The sequence below is a fragment of the Mus pahari genome, chromosome X, assembly GCF_900095145.1.
Source record: "Mus pahari chromosome X, PAHARI_EIJ_v1.1, whole genome shotgun sequence".
Taxonomy (NCBI): domain Eukaryota; kingdom Metazoa; phylum Chordata; class Mammalia; order Rodentia; family Muridae; genus Mus; species Mus pahari.
This window is the reverse complement of record NC_034613.1, coordinates 1,244,427-1,259,095: the sequence shown is the minus strand read 5'-3', so window position 1 is coordinate 1,259,095 and position 14,669 is coordinate 1,244,427. Positions and strand designations below refer to the sequence as shown.

At 41.5% G+C, this 14,669-nt stretch overlaps 1 protein-coding gene across 3 annotated transcripts in view; it reads left to right on the top strand.

Moving 5' to 3' along the window:
- The window catches only part of Clcn5 (chloride voltage-gated channel 5), a 167,252-nt gene extending 153,411 nt beyond the window's left edge, over positions 1-13,841 (top strand). For all 3 annotated transcript variants that reach the window (XM_021187461.2, XM_029534061.1, XM_029534062.1), the window contains 6 exons: positions 1,113-1,193; positions 1,430-1,972; positions 4,292-4,478; positions 5,782-6,180; positions 6,326-6,542; positions 7,865-13,841. In XM_021187461.2, coding sequence (XP_021043120.1) covers positions 1,113-1,193; positions 1,430-1,972; positions 4,292-4,478; positions 5,782-6,180; positions 6,326-6,542; positions 7,865-7,955 — 1,518 coding nt within the window. In that variant the 3' untranslated portion in view covers positions 7,956-13,841. The remainder of the gene's footprint in view (positions 1-1,112; positions 1,194-1,429; positions 1,973-4,291; positions 4,479-5,781; positions 6,181-6,325; positions 6,543-7,864) is intronic.
- The last annotated feature ends 828 nt before the right edge of the window (positions 13,842-14,669 follow it).

Here is a 14,669-nt window from a genome sequence, read left to right as displayed (position 1 = left end):
CAACCCTGTAGGTGCAACTACAATATGAACTAACCAGTACCCCCAGAGCTCATGTCTCTAGCTGCATATGTAGCAGAAGATGGCCTAGTTGGCCATCATTGGGAACGGAGGCCCCTTGGTCATGCAAACTTTATATGCCCCAGTATAGGGGAACACCAGGGCCAAGAAGTGGGAATGGGTAGGTAGGTGAGCAAGGGTGGGGGGGTGGGTATAGGGAACTTTCGGGATAGCATTTGAAATGTAAATAAAGAAAATATCTAATAAAAAATATAGACAAGGCAAACAGGCAGCATGCAGAACAAGGTAAAGGTCAGCCACGTGCCGATCTGATGGGGATACCTATCCTTTGAATTTTAAAGCAAATAGATAAATTTTCCAAAAAAAGAAATGTCTATGTATATACATAGACATATGTGCATGTAATGAGAGTTAGTTTTTTAAAAAGCCATAAATTTGAAGGAGAGCAAGGAGAAATATATGGGAGGTTTTTGGAGAGAGGAAAGGGAAGAGGGAAATGATATAATTACAATTTCAGAAAATAAAATAAACCAGTGTGCTAGTGAAACAGCACAGCAAAGTACTTTATCTTTCTAAAGCTCACCAAACTCAAGTTCACTTACTACACAAGGAAGCTTGGCAGTGGGCCTCAATTTAGAATTAAACACATGCCTTGATCACACAGTGAAGGCCATTTGGTTTTTGTTTAAACACAGGAACCATGTGTATTGTCAACATCTAGCATACAGTATTTGCCCTCCAAGTACATATCACTTTTTATGCTATAGATCATATACATTTTGTATTTTTGCTCCTTTTAAGATGTTTTATTAAAATGTAAGTACACCCTTCCCCTCTCTTTTCCTCTCTCCACCCTCTTCTATCTGCTCCACTTGCTCCTTCCCAAATTAATGGTATCTTTCTCCTTTGATTACTGGTTACATACACATTTCACTATAGTTGAATCCAATTAGTGTTGCTTATGTGAAAGTGGTTGGTTAACCATGCAGGTGTTTTTTTTTAATTCTTTGTGCCTATGAACTTTGCTTTAAAAACGTAATTGACTGTAAAGAAGCCATATTATTCCATTGCTGATCTTATATTTCGGATTGTAGGTCTTATCAGCTGCAGCAGCTGCTGGTGTATCTGTAGCCTTTGGGGCCCCTATTGGTGGAGTATTATTCAGCCTGGAAGAGGTAACAATGACTTCTGTCTGTACAGCATGCATATGCCTTTATATTAGAAATCTTGACCAGTATCTATGTATGTTGCAGTCCCGGGGTGTTCTGCCCAACTTGGTCCTTTTGGCATGTAACCAGACATTTCTGGAAAGTTTTCATTATGACTACAATGTCAGCAGCCCCAGCATTTTATCTGAAGCAGTTTTGGCTTCGTACTGACTTCGTTGGCTTTCTCACCTTCTGTCTTGTAGGTCAGCTACTACTTTCCCCTCAAAACACTATGGCGTTCTTTCTTCGCTGCTCTGGTGGCAGCGTTCACACTCCGCTCAATCAATCCATTTGGAAACAGCCGCTTAGTTCTGTTTTATGTGGAGTTCCACACCCCGTGGCATCTTTTTGAGCTCGTGCCATTCATTGTACTAGGCATATTCGGTGGCCTTTGGGGAGCTCTCTTTATCCGCACAAACATTGCCTGGTGTCGAAAGCGTAAAACCACACAGTTGGGCAAGTATCCTGTCGTCGAGGTACTCATTGTGACAGCTATCACTGCCATCTTGGCTTTCCCCAATGAATATACCCGGATGAGCACAAGCGAGCTCATTTCTGAGCTGTTCAATGACTGCGGCCTCCTGGACTCCTCCAAGCTCTGTGATTATGAGAACCACTTCAACACAAGCAAAGGCGGTGAGCTGCCCGACAGACCTGCTGGCGTGGGAGTCTACAGTGCCATGTGGCAGCTGGCTCTGACACTCATACTGAAAATAGTCATTACTATATTCACCTTTGGCATGAAGGTGAGAAATTCTTTGGGTGAATTCTGTGTGAATGTTTTGTTTGGATGTGGGCTTTGGAGGGCAAAGCCAAAGCATCCTACAACCCTGATAGTTCATGTGGTGTCAGATTTCCCCAGTAGCCCTTTATCTCCAAATGTTCTCATGACTTGGTGGACAGTGCTAACATTGTCTCAGCTCGTTGATACCTTTATTTAGGTCAAATGCAAACCTCACAAATGAATTTTTAAAAGGAATATTTTTTTTCCTTTCCTTTTTTTTTTTTTTAAGATTTATTTATTGTATGTAAGTACACTGTAGCTATCTTCAGACACTCCAGAAGAGGGCGTCAGATCTTGTTACGGGTGGTTGTGAGCCACCATGTGGTTGCTGGGATTTGAACTCTGGACCTTCAGAAGAGCAGTTGGGTGCTCTTACCCACTGAGCCATCTCACCAGCCCCTTTTTTTCCTTTTCTATCTAAAAACATTTTTCCCACAAAAAGGGTAGTGGGGTATTCATTTAGATAATTTTCTATCAAAATACAATGTCTGACTAGCATACTGTTAGCCTGAACTCCATGAGGTTGCCAATGTTCTACCATCTTGACCACATTTTAGTTTTTAGCAACTTCATAAAGTTCAACCCAACATGGCTAAGTGATTTTTTTACAGTTAATATCAGTGCTTATTTGTTAACCAGTAGAATCCACTTCACATGTTAATATTAAAGTATTTAAACTATCAAAATCCTACAACACTGACCAGTGAAATGGCTCTGCAGCAGCAGTTCTAGCCACCAAGCCTGTAGATCTGAGTTCATTTCCCAAAAGCCACATGGTAAAAGGCAAGAACTAACTTCTCAAAGTTGTCTTCTGATACTTTATACCACACAAACATACCCCCCTCACGTACCACAAGAAGTGTAGATGCCAATCAAGGCACATTCTTACGTAGAGAAGCTACAGAAGTTAATCTTGTACATGCAGAGGAGTAGTTATCCCTGGAGTAGGTCTAGTGCTCTATTGCAAAGTAAAGTGACGATACCTATAATTGATTGCATATTTCAGAAATGGAGAGAGGATTTTGAATGTTTCTAAGACAAAGATATAATATTTACATGATAGATACGGTAATTATTCTGATTCAATCATTACATGTTGTGTATATGAATCCAATTATACAATACTTAAGAAATATGTACAATCATTATGTCTTACTTCAAAAAAAGATCTTTACCTTTAATACTTGTTATAATATCCGTGTTTTAGAGGAAATGAAAATAGAAAATCAGTTAAAAGTCCATGCTACGTTTTTCTTCTCATTTGTTTCCTCTCTTCAGCCACCGTACTACCAAACCACCCCCTGTCTTCTCCATAGAAAGATATTTGCGCCAGGGGTAGGAAAAAAACTCGAAAAATTTCTGGGTGCTTCTTGGGTTAATTTCAACATTGTTTCACTGTTTTATTTAAAGAGAATCTATAGCTCCTCAGACATAACCACATTGGGGTGCATTCAGATGTCACACACACACTAAGAACCATAAGCCGTTCTGATTGTGTTTACATCATTTCCTTCCTTTAATAGTAACAATTCCTAGAAGCCAAGAAACAAAACAGGAAGGTGGATGAATGTGTTTGGGTTAAGCATGCAGCTATAGCCACTGTCTCATTTTAAAATTTTGTTTAAATTTCCGTTGTGTTGTTAGAGGGGCGATGGAAACTTTTTCTGTGCCATGTTTTTGGTGTGGGCAGTGGGTTAGGATGCTATATATAAGTGTCATTATAAGGATTTTATGAAAATACCAGTGTTAATATTCACTAACTTTTGACTTTAGGTAAATGACTTAACCTCTCTAAGCCTTGGTGTCTGTCATTGAGGAATAATAAATGTCTAATTCCTGGGGCTATTATAGAACATCTATAAAATCTTATATGTAGACCATCCAGCATAGAACACAATAGTCAACAAAGAGTAGATTGTTGCTGATAAAAATTCAGAATTGGGGGAAATGTCTGCATATATGAGAAATTCCATCTATTTTCCTTTTTCTTTGGGAAAGGCCTAATTTCTGCCTCCAGTTTTGTGTTGGTCTGGAGAGTTCAGGCTCTTGCCTGATGGACCCCGAATCAGGGTAAGCTTCTTCGAAGTCATCCTTGCCTGCACGTCCCAGAGAACCTCTAGTCCCTGTAGTGTCATACAAGTCTTTGCAGCCACTTGGTAGCATAGTGCATAGTTAAAAGTGTCGTTGGCCTATTTGCTTTGCAGAGGGTCAGTCCTCTAGCCTACTGTATGCCAAGAACTGCGTCATTTCTCACTAAGCACCTTGTGCTTTCTCTTTGCAGATTCCTTCTGGTCTCTTTATCCCCAGCATGGCTGTCGGTGCTATAGCAGGCCGTCTTTTAGGAGTTGGAATGGAGCAACTGGCTTATTACCACCACGACTGGGGCATCTTCAATAGCTGGTGTAGTCAGGGAGCTGATTGCATCACCCCAGGCCTTTATGCCATGGTTGGGGCTGCTGCCTGCTTAGGTTAGTAGTGTTCACTTCAAACAAGTCACCCTGCCAGTGACATACAAATGAAGAATACCAAGAAACACAGTAGACTGCAGAGTGGGATTTTTTTTTTTTGGCATGATTATCCATTTCTTCTTGACTTACTATTTATTTCTCAAACATTTTAACGAAGACAATTTTAATCTCTTACCATAGGAGAATTCATCAGAAATCTAGACAGAGCTAGCCACACAAGAATATGTATCACAGTATTATTTATAAGAACAAAAATTAGGCAGGTGGGGGCCCATGCTTGTAGTCAGTGCTTGGAAGGCTAAGCCAGGAGGATCTCAAGTGCTATGCCTGCCTAACCTGCATCAGTGAGACCTTGTCTGTGCGCCAAACCAGCCCCTGTGCCCACCAGTGAATACCAACTTAAATTTGAACATTCAGGGACTTGTACAATAAATTACGCTCAGCCTTTAAACACGATTCTGTTCTGTTAAGCATATATTTGTGTGATGTTAGGGATTAAGCCAAGCTATGCTACTTGCTACAAGCTCTCTACCATTGAGTATACTATATTCTAAGTCTTCTTTTCATTTTTTTTTATCTTAAGCTAGCATCTCATTAAGTTCTTCCAGCATGCGCATGTGACCCTTTTTGCCTCCACCACTTGAGTAACTAGAATTGCAGATCTGCACCACAGGTTGCTGATATGTTTAGCATCTTTCGATGTGATGTTGAATTTTTCTTTCCTACGTTGATTTTATGGTGGGAAGGGGTAAGCCTGTGCCTTGGAGGTCAAACTTAGTTTATCAGACTCGACAGCAGGAAGCTTTTGCAATGGAGCTTTCTTGTTGTCCCAACCTTTTTTAATTTTTCATTAATATAATTGTAAATTGGTAATAATGTTGACCATTCCAAACACACAACAGGAGAAAAACATATGGTAAGGAGCTAAACATTACATGAGCTCACATATGTAAAAAAACACATGTTTTTGTATTAGAAAAAAACTTGAAAATTTTATTCTGCTTATTGACAACTAAATTTTTATAATGAGCATGTGCAATTAGGGAAAAAAGCAATGAGATATTTGTTTGCTTCTGTTTTGGTTTTGATGGTTTTCTTTTGTTTTTTAACCTAGAAGGCTGCTTTTCCTTTGTTCGTTTGAGAAATCAAAGTCATGTCTACTGGAGAGCCTTGCTTTAATGCGATCTGTCACCGTTATTGCTGAGATCCTGTCCTAGCCTCTAGTGGTTGTCTGTACAGGACCTGCAGCAGGCTGGCAGTTGTACTGACTCCTATGTACTGACCTCCTCTGTTTGCTTTGTAGGCGGGGTGACTCGGATGACTGTTTCTCTTGTTGTCATAATGTTTGAACTCACTGGTGGCCTAGAGTATATTGTGCCTCTGATGGCTGCAGCTATGACAAGCAAGTGGGTGGCAGATGCTCTTGGTCGAGAGGGCATTTATGATGCCCACATCCGTCTCAATGGATACCCCTTTCTTGAAGCCAAAGAAGAATTTGCTCATAAGACTCTGGCAATGGATGTGATGAAGCCCCGGAGAAATGATCCCTTGCTGACTGTCCTTACTCAGGACAGTATGACTGTGGAAGATGTCGAGACCATAATCAGTGAAACCACGTACAGTGGCTTTCCGGTGGTAGTGTCCCGAGAGTCACAAAGACTTGTAGGCTTTGTTCTCCGAAGAGATCTCATTATTTCAATTGGTAAGGATTTCGGGAAAGGGATAACGGAACTTGATAACTGGGCATGAAATCAGGGACACAGAGGGAAGAGAGAGGTCTAGTTAAAGGACACAGTGGAGAGCTAGCGCTTCAACTTTTTCCTTTTCATTTTCTCCTCTTCCCACAGAAAATGCCCGGAAGAAACAGGACGGGGTTGTGAGCACTTCCATCATTTATTTCACGGAGCACTCGCCTCCAATGCCTCCATACACCCCACCTACCCTGAAGCTTCGGAACATCTTGGATCTCAGCCCCTTCACTGTGACAGACCTCACGCCAATGGAGATCGTAGTGGATATCTTCCGCAAGCTGGGACTGCGCCAGTGCCTGGTTACACACAATGGGTGAGCACCCTTGAGTAAAGGTAGATTGGAATGTGGGAGAAACTAAATAGAGAGGTAAAGGAGAGAACCTTCCCCACCCCAAATAAACAAAGACTTTTAGGCCTCAAGAAGGAGGTAGAGGTGATTAATGGCCTTCAGGGGAGAGAATATGTTTGAGAGGTACAAACTATTAGTTGCATATTATCAGTAACTCAGATTCTCCACTAAGAAAGGATCTACTTGTGCTCTTGCGCACAGGCATCACTGAAATTGTAATGGTGTCTGAGATGTACAGTGGTCCCTCCAGCCCTTGAGAAATGCCTTCCAAGGTCACCACTGGAAACCTGAAACTGTAGCTAGTACTTACCTTCATATATAATATATTTTCAGTGTATATTTACACAGTCAATAAAAAACAAAAAAAAATAAGGTAGAACAATTATAACAATGCAGAGTTCTTCTTCCTCTTATAAAACCTTATTGTAATCTCAGGACTTGGGTAGTAGAGACATGAGACTTACAAGTCTTTGAACTTCCAAGCTCAAGGCTCTTTTCTTTCTGTAATACATGCTTTCTAGCAAAGAAGCCCTGCTATTGTTATTGGAAAAGGGTAAAGGCTGAGGAGAGTGTTTGAAGGTTTTCTTACATCCAGTTATCAAGTTTTTTTTTTTAACACTTGATGTTAACAACTCTGTAAGAACTTCTCCTGATTCTAAACTTTGGAGATGGCATTATAAATGCTCTACAAGAGTTAAGTCAGAAGAATTTCTCTAATAGGTGTATGTTCAGCATTTACTGAAACCCTAACTCATGTAAGAAAATAGATACTACTACATGAGATTCTGGGGAGACATGAAAGTGAATAAACCTTTTTCTGTCCTTGAGGACTGTGCATGGTTACAGAGAAGGCAGGAACACACAGATGGTCATAGGGCAAAAGCAAAAAGAATAAAGGCCATAGATGAGCCCGCACAGAGCTTGCCATTGGTGGGGGCAGGGCAGAGTCTCAGTTGGCTCATAGGACCAGGGATGGTTGGGGTTGGGGGAGCATTTGAACAGGACCACAATAAGTAGATACCATTCATAGGTTTAGAGAGTGATATTTAAATCAGAGAAAAATGTGGGCCCTGAGACTAGATGTAGAAGTGTATTTAGGGACGTGTGCATTGATCCATTAGTCAGGGGTAAACATCCTGCTGTTAGCTCATTGTTCTCCAAGAACAGATAGTGTTGACAAAGACAAAATTGAGAAGGATTAAGGGAGGACAAGCATCGCCTTTAGTTAAGAACACTATTTTCATTGTACATTTACTTTGGTTTTCTTTTATGTGTTTGTCTTTCAGGCGCTTACTTGGAATCATTACCAAAAAGGATGTGTTAAAGCATATAGCACAGATGGCAAACCAAGACCCTGATTCCATTCTCTTCAACTAGAATCATGGGCTTGTTGTGGATATAAAACAAGGACATTGCGGACCATGGATATATTTTATTAACTGGGTACCCAAAACACATTTCCCATATTTGGATGGTGAAGTCATATTAGTGTGTTGTCTGTTTCCTACAAGTTAATCAGTTGCACTACATAATTTCTGGAAAATAATCTCTTTAGGAGAAAATACAGTTAGGCTTCTGTGATACTGCATTAGGAAGGGTTCACGAAAGAGTAAACAAGATGGCTATGGTTTAATTATGTTTGTTCTTTAAAATAGTTTTTTTTAATTTAAAAATAATTGTTAGCCAATATGCAATCACTAAAAACTATGCAAGAAAAATTCCAACTATTCTGACAAATAGCCTGCAGGAAACTCATGGTTAAAAAAAATCCTGTGTTGGAGGGAGACTAACTGTCATTGATGGGAAATGAAGTGTGACCTAAGGGGCTTTGCCTTTCAAGCCACAGAAAGACAAGCCAGAAGGAAATCGCAATGGCATTCTCTAGACTGTGAAAATTCACTTCGATTCTTACTCCTGTTACAGTATTTAGCGTTATTACTTTGTTACGTTTACTTTCTCATCAGAAGACAGCGCTGCTTTGGTCAATCTGCCCCAAGTGAAGTAGAGGGGTTGACCTTGGGGACCTGCTTGTCTTGGTCTTTTGAAGTGCACAAAATTAAGTTACAGAGCTTTCTCCTCCTTGGCCGAAGAAAGGCTACTTTTTCCAAATGGCAATGCTAACCAGTAGACGAGGACTTTGTTAGAAATCCATTAGTAGCTAGGAATCATTTATTCCGGTTTTCTTGAAGTGAAGATAAGTTCTGAGCAAAAGTCGGTGGCTAGGAATGTCACGTCGCGTGAAGTCCTAACCCAATCTCATACCCAGATGCCACTTCCACGGATGCTGGTGCTTCAGGCTTCTGGAATAAGAACAGTATCTGGAACTGAGTCTAGGCTGAATACTGGCAAAGCAGGGAAGATTCAGAGCTACATTAGCATCCCAGTGCATTTCTTTGAAAAGACCACCAGTACTATAATAACTGGACGCCTGTGCTCCACCCAGCATGGAGTCTGCACAACAGGCCATTGTTCCTGTGAGCATGAAGCAGGCTTGAGATACTTCCACGTGTATGGAAGGAACTGGAAGGGGATAGGCAACTGCAATTACCTTGAGGTGCCATCCTTAGAAACCTAACTAAAATGCAGAGCCATCCTAAAACCTAGGTCTAGGGGTGAGGCCTGATGACACCAAAGGTGCTTGTACCCAGTTAAAAAAAAAAGGTGCCTGTCTCAATTTCCTACCACATCTGTGGCAGTTTAGAAAAATCACATTATAGAAACACCCGGTGGAATTCACAAGCCACCACCAGCATTCCAACCACTCTTCATTTTCTATCATTTTATCCATGTGCAATTACTCTCCCTCCATTCTGTTTGCCTCTCTTCTCAGCACAGAATCCTCTTTAGGATGGAGCAGTCAGCTTAGTTAATCATTCCTAATAACAACAAAAATATCTACTAGGGTTAGTTAAATTGTAAGCCAAGGCTCAGCAGTCTCACAGCACTTGGACTAGAGGTGACACCCACACAGCCTTTTTGTTTGCCATGTGGCCCCATTGCTACTGCCATGCCTCCGTTTCCCTCTCAGATGCCCATGGCAGTGAGACTATGTTGTTGGGTGAGAGTTCAGCCTTGTTTATCTTACAAGCCTATTTCTAATCTCTCCCGCTATCCTTCTAGTACAGGATCAGCAGCCCCTGGCACATCCCCGTGAATAACCCACTCCTCCCAAGCAACTCAGTGTACCTCATTTTAAAAGTTGTTGATCCCCAAGTCAAGGACCTTTTTTTGAACCCCCATTTTTTTTTTTATCGTTCCCAAACCAGAAAGTCCTTTATTATCCAAGACATATTTTGGTTTTATCTTTACTATATCAAGGTAGCCACGAGAGTTTCTCCTTTTAAGGATATTCTTGTGGCGTTTTAATCAAAAAGATGCTTCGGGGTACATGGTATCATCATCATGGCTCCGTGACTTTCTGTCTTGTTCTTTCCATGCCACTGCATGAGCACCTAGTGTATTATGTGGAAATCAAAGTTCTTGTCTGCGGGTTGCAGGTTCAGTCAGTCCCTCTCTTTAGTGATCCTGCATCACGAAGGTTTGCAAAGCAGGAAACATTACAGTGTCTGGTATTGGATGGCAAGGGAAGGTTTGGTCCTATCTCAGAGAGCAGCGGTGGCATGGAGACTATCTTGTTTGCCTTCGTATCCCTTCTAGTTCTTTCTTTTTATTGTACCCAGACGAGCCAGTGTTAAGGTGCTACTTCAGAGAATAAATCTAAGAAATCAGATAACACTGTGCGAAGGGAGACTTTGTAGATGCTAAGCACCGATAGGCCCTCCAAATAATTTGACAACATCCCTTTGATACCTCACTCCTTAGAAATAGCATTCATTAATCTTAGTTTCTCAGGAATCCTTGCAGCTTGTATGCTAGAAATAGCTGTAGTGTATGGTGTCCATTGTCTGTCTGATCTTATGGTTTAGCTCAAAGGTTGACTGACGCGTTCCGACAGGAGTACTCTCTAAGATTGCTAGCCTAGCGCCTGGACACACAGTGGCTCTTGTCTTGACATAAAGGGAGCTCTTTCCTTTCACTGCCATTCCATTTCATCAGTTAGATATTCCTAAAAACAAAACAAAACAACAAAACACAAAACCAATAGAGGGAAGTCCGTCAGTAGCCTCAAATGACTACATACCTCAAGGGTAAAATACTGGATAATTTAAGCTTTTCAAGTGAATTGAGACAAGTTTATTTTGGTACTGGAAAAGGAAATAGCCTGATGTAAGGAAAGTGTTTACAGAAGAACACCAATAAATGCCTCAGGAGTGTGAATTTTCCTAAGCACTATATCTGGAGGAAGTCTAGCTGTGAGGGCTAGATTTATGGATCTTTTAACAGTCTTAACTGCTAAATTTTATATCTTTACACCTTCAATGGAAAGAGCTTAATGAAGCTGAGAGAGGTTACATAGTGAGCTCAATTGGAGATTAACAACCAGAGGACTGGTGATGTGAAATAAGCACTATTAGAGATCATTTCTACTTTGATATTTGGTTAGAAACAGCCAAATTGAAACACCCTCCCCCCTCCCTCTGGTTCCGGTGTCCTGGCTCAGCCCAGCTGCAGAGGAGAGCTGATGTAGTCCACAGAATAGAGTGCCTCTGGTGGATTAGCTAAAATTGATGATACTTTGAATTGGCCAGCTGGCAGAGCAAACAATTAATTTGCTGGTTTAACTGCAAAGCAGGCCAATTGTTTTGGCACTAATGTCTAAATTGAAAGGCTTTGCAGGAAGAGCAGGGGCCTTTCTAAAGGGATTAGCCTCTGAATGCGTGGGCTCAACATTACTGTTCTAAAACCTTAATGTTTGCAACCACCTCTGGGGTTGTCTGGGTGGTGCCCGATGGTATGAAGAAAGCCATCCAGTTCTCCAGTCCATGCATATTAGCATAAGGTAGGCAGAAGGGCTTAATCACATGCCCCAAAGGGAGAAGGAAGCCAAACATGTCCAGGATTCCCAAATGAACTAGAGCCTCAAAGCACTATTTGGCTTAATGGCAGTCTAGCTTTATCGAGACAGTCAACTCTTGAGGAGGAACACATCATCTGAATATCTAGATGATAAATATTGAACCAGTTTTGTTTTAAGCTCTCCCTACTGTGTCCTTATTCTATATTGAAAATAAGCTGCTTTCTCCCATTGCAGCTCAGGAGCTGGGCAGGGTTGGAGATGCGTGGGCACAGCAGAGCTGGACCGTTGTTGCTGGCCTTTGCTTCCTGATCAGCCATTTGTTCCAAGGAGAGAAGCTCTTGGAAAAATGTGATTCACAGTTTCAAGCTACTCCCTATCCATATGCTGGCCACATTCTCTTTCCTAAGAGTCTGCATCTGGGATAAAGGGAAGAAAAGGATATTTTCCTATGGTGTCAGTAGGATTTTGCCAAATCCTCCAAGAAGGATGTGATATATGGAGCTTCCTTCCTTCCTTTTTTCATTTCCCTCTTTCTCCCCCACCCCGTGGGGCCTATCAGGTCACCCTGTCCAGTCCAACGTTACAGTCAAAACTTCCTACCTCTAAGTTGCTACCAAAGGGTCTTTGGCCTGCGTGTGCACACTTGTCAAATGAATGCCCTGACTAATGTTTGGCTTTTTGAGGAGAAACTGTGTGATGGTACAGATAGGCAAAAGGGTAGTCTGCCTCTTTCCTTTGCTCCTCCTACCATGCATGTCCTACCTTCAGCTCTCTTCCCATTGTTATAACCATGTTGTTTCAATATGGACTGTAGTGGGTAGGAACGCCATGACCCCCAAGGACAGAGAATGGAACCTCCTCAGCTGGTGAGAGGCCATTGGCAGTTTGCTCAGTCCACAGTAAGGGCCAAAGCCAGAAATCCTTACTGGGAGTGCCGAGGGCTTTAGCTGTATTATATATTAGTTCAGATATGCTGGGTTAAGAAGTAGTTTAGGATCTAATGAGAAAAAAAAATGCCATTTAGTAAAATGGAGAAGAAGACAGAACCTGTGTTTTTTGTTTTTGTTTTTGTTTTGAAGCAAAGTGGTAGTGTTCAGCCTTGCCGTCAAGTAGAGGGTACCTCAAAATATATGGTCCTTGTCCCTCATTCTCTTTCTTACCTTCCACTTTTCTTTCTTCTCCATTGTCCTGCCTTTTTAGTACTCAGCTTTTTATATATAAGTATTTACTTTTTTTAAGCTATATATTTGGTCCTTCGGGACTGTGTGATGATTAAATTGTATTCCATTCAAGATAAAACTATATGTTTAATATTGTATTCTCTAAAGTTGTCTTTTGAAGCTATGCTGCTATCCAGGTACAGGCCAGAAAGGAATTGGGCCTGACAGCATCTTGGTCATGTCACCAGAGGGTGACTCTGATGTCATGATGATGACTCTTATTGATTTGACCAAGGCCAGCCTCCTGTTTATACCTCTGCCCATTCATTTCTGGCCATAGGAAATATACCAGCTATTGGGTGAGCCATTGAAGCCAGGAGGATCAGAAGGGCCAGGGTCCAGCCCATGAGCACCATGTGAATTTCTCTGTAGGAAGCTCATTTGGAGGGCTGGCTTCAGTTGCAGTAGCCAAAGAAAAATCTGTCTGACTGGACATTTGAATTCCTAAGAGTTGGTCAAAGTTCTGCTGAAGCTTATGCGTAGCTATCTGTAGTTGCTTGGCATCCAGAAATGAGCTTCAACCAAAGCTAATACAGTCCAAGTTTCCACTGGAAGCTTGGTGCTGCTGAGCTGTTCAGACCAGTCCTTTATCAGAGGGTTGCCAATCTTTCAGCCACGCTTTTGTACCTTTATCCTCACCTGCTCATAGACATAGCCTGATCCAAAGCTGTGGCTTACTGCTCGCTCACTCTGCCCTGCTCCCTGGTCACATATAGTGACATAGTGTAAAAAGGAAAAAAAAAAGATTGGGGAGTTAGGTGACCTGGTTTGTATTCCCTATGCTTCTACTAAGTAGCCTCAAGATCTTAACCGCTCTGTGCCTCAGTGTTCCCATCTGCAAAATGGGGATAGTGTAAATTGCCCTACCTACCTCACAGGGTTGTTGTGAGGATAAACTGAGACAATGAATGGAAAGCACTTTGACAAGTAAGTGCTATGCAAATTGTTAAGAAATGGAAACAATCTAGTTCAAGGCAATGGAATGGACATTAGCAGAAGGGTTAATGGGATCGTCCAGCCCTTTCTCTGTGTGGCTTAAACCTAGGTTGCCATTGCTTTATACATTTTCACTTAGCACAGATTTGTAATTATGCATGTAATAAAGCACAGCCTTATCCAACTTGATTCTAGTCTGTTTCTGAAGACTTTGAACATTTTAAGTGTTGATTTTTGATCATCAAAAGCACAAGGGTATGGTGTGAGGCTTGGGGAATAGTTTTAAAAGAGACCTAAGGGCTGGAGAGATGACTCAGTGGTTTTAGAGCACTTGTTGCTCTTGCAGCGGACCTAGGTTCAATTCCCAGCAACCACATGATGGCTCATAACCATCTGCAGCCCCAGTCTCAGGGCATCTGATGATCTCTTCTGGCCTCCACAGGCACCAGGCACACATGTGGTGCATATACATACATGCAGGCAAAATAGTCAAAAACAAAATAAATTTAAAATATTTTGAAAGCAACTGAAAACCACCACCAGGCTCACTTCTTTAAAAATGTTTATGAAATACTAATCATTACACTTAATAGATTCAGTGGTTCCCACACACACACACACCCCTGACTGATTCTGGGGATGGAATCTAAGACCTTGCATATTCTTAGCAAAATTTCTATTGCTGAGCTGTATCCCCAGCTACAGTAGTGATTTTTACTATAAGGAGACAAATGAGAGACACCTGATATTGCCAGCTCCATTTCTTATGCCTTCTTCCATGCTCTTGTGTGTTGGTAATACTTCCCTGATAATGAGAATAAACTAGGGGCTGCATTTTCTCTCTGAGTTCTTTTTTTTTTTAGATTTATTATTATATCTAAGTACACTGCAGCTGTCTTCAGACACACCAGAAGAGGGTGTCAGATCTCATTATGGATGGTTGTGAGCCACCATGAGGTTGCTGGGATTTGAACTCAGGGTCTTTGGAAGAGCAGTCAGTGCTCATACCCGCTGAGC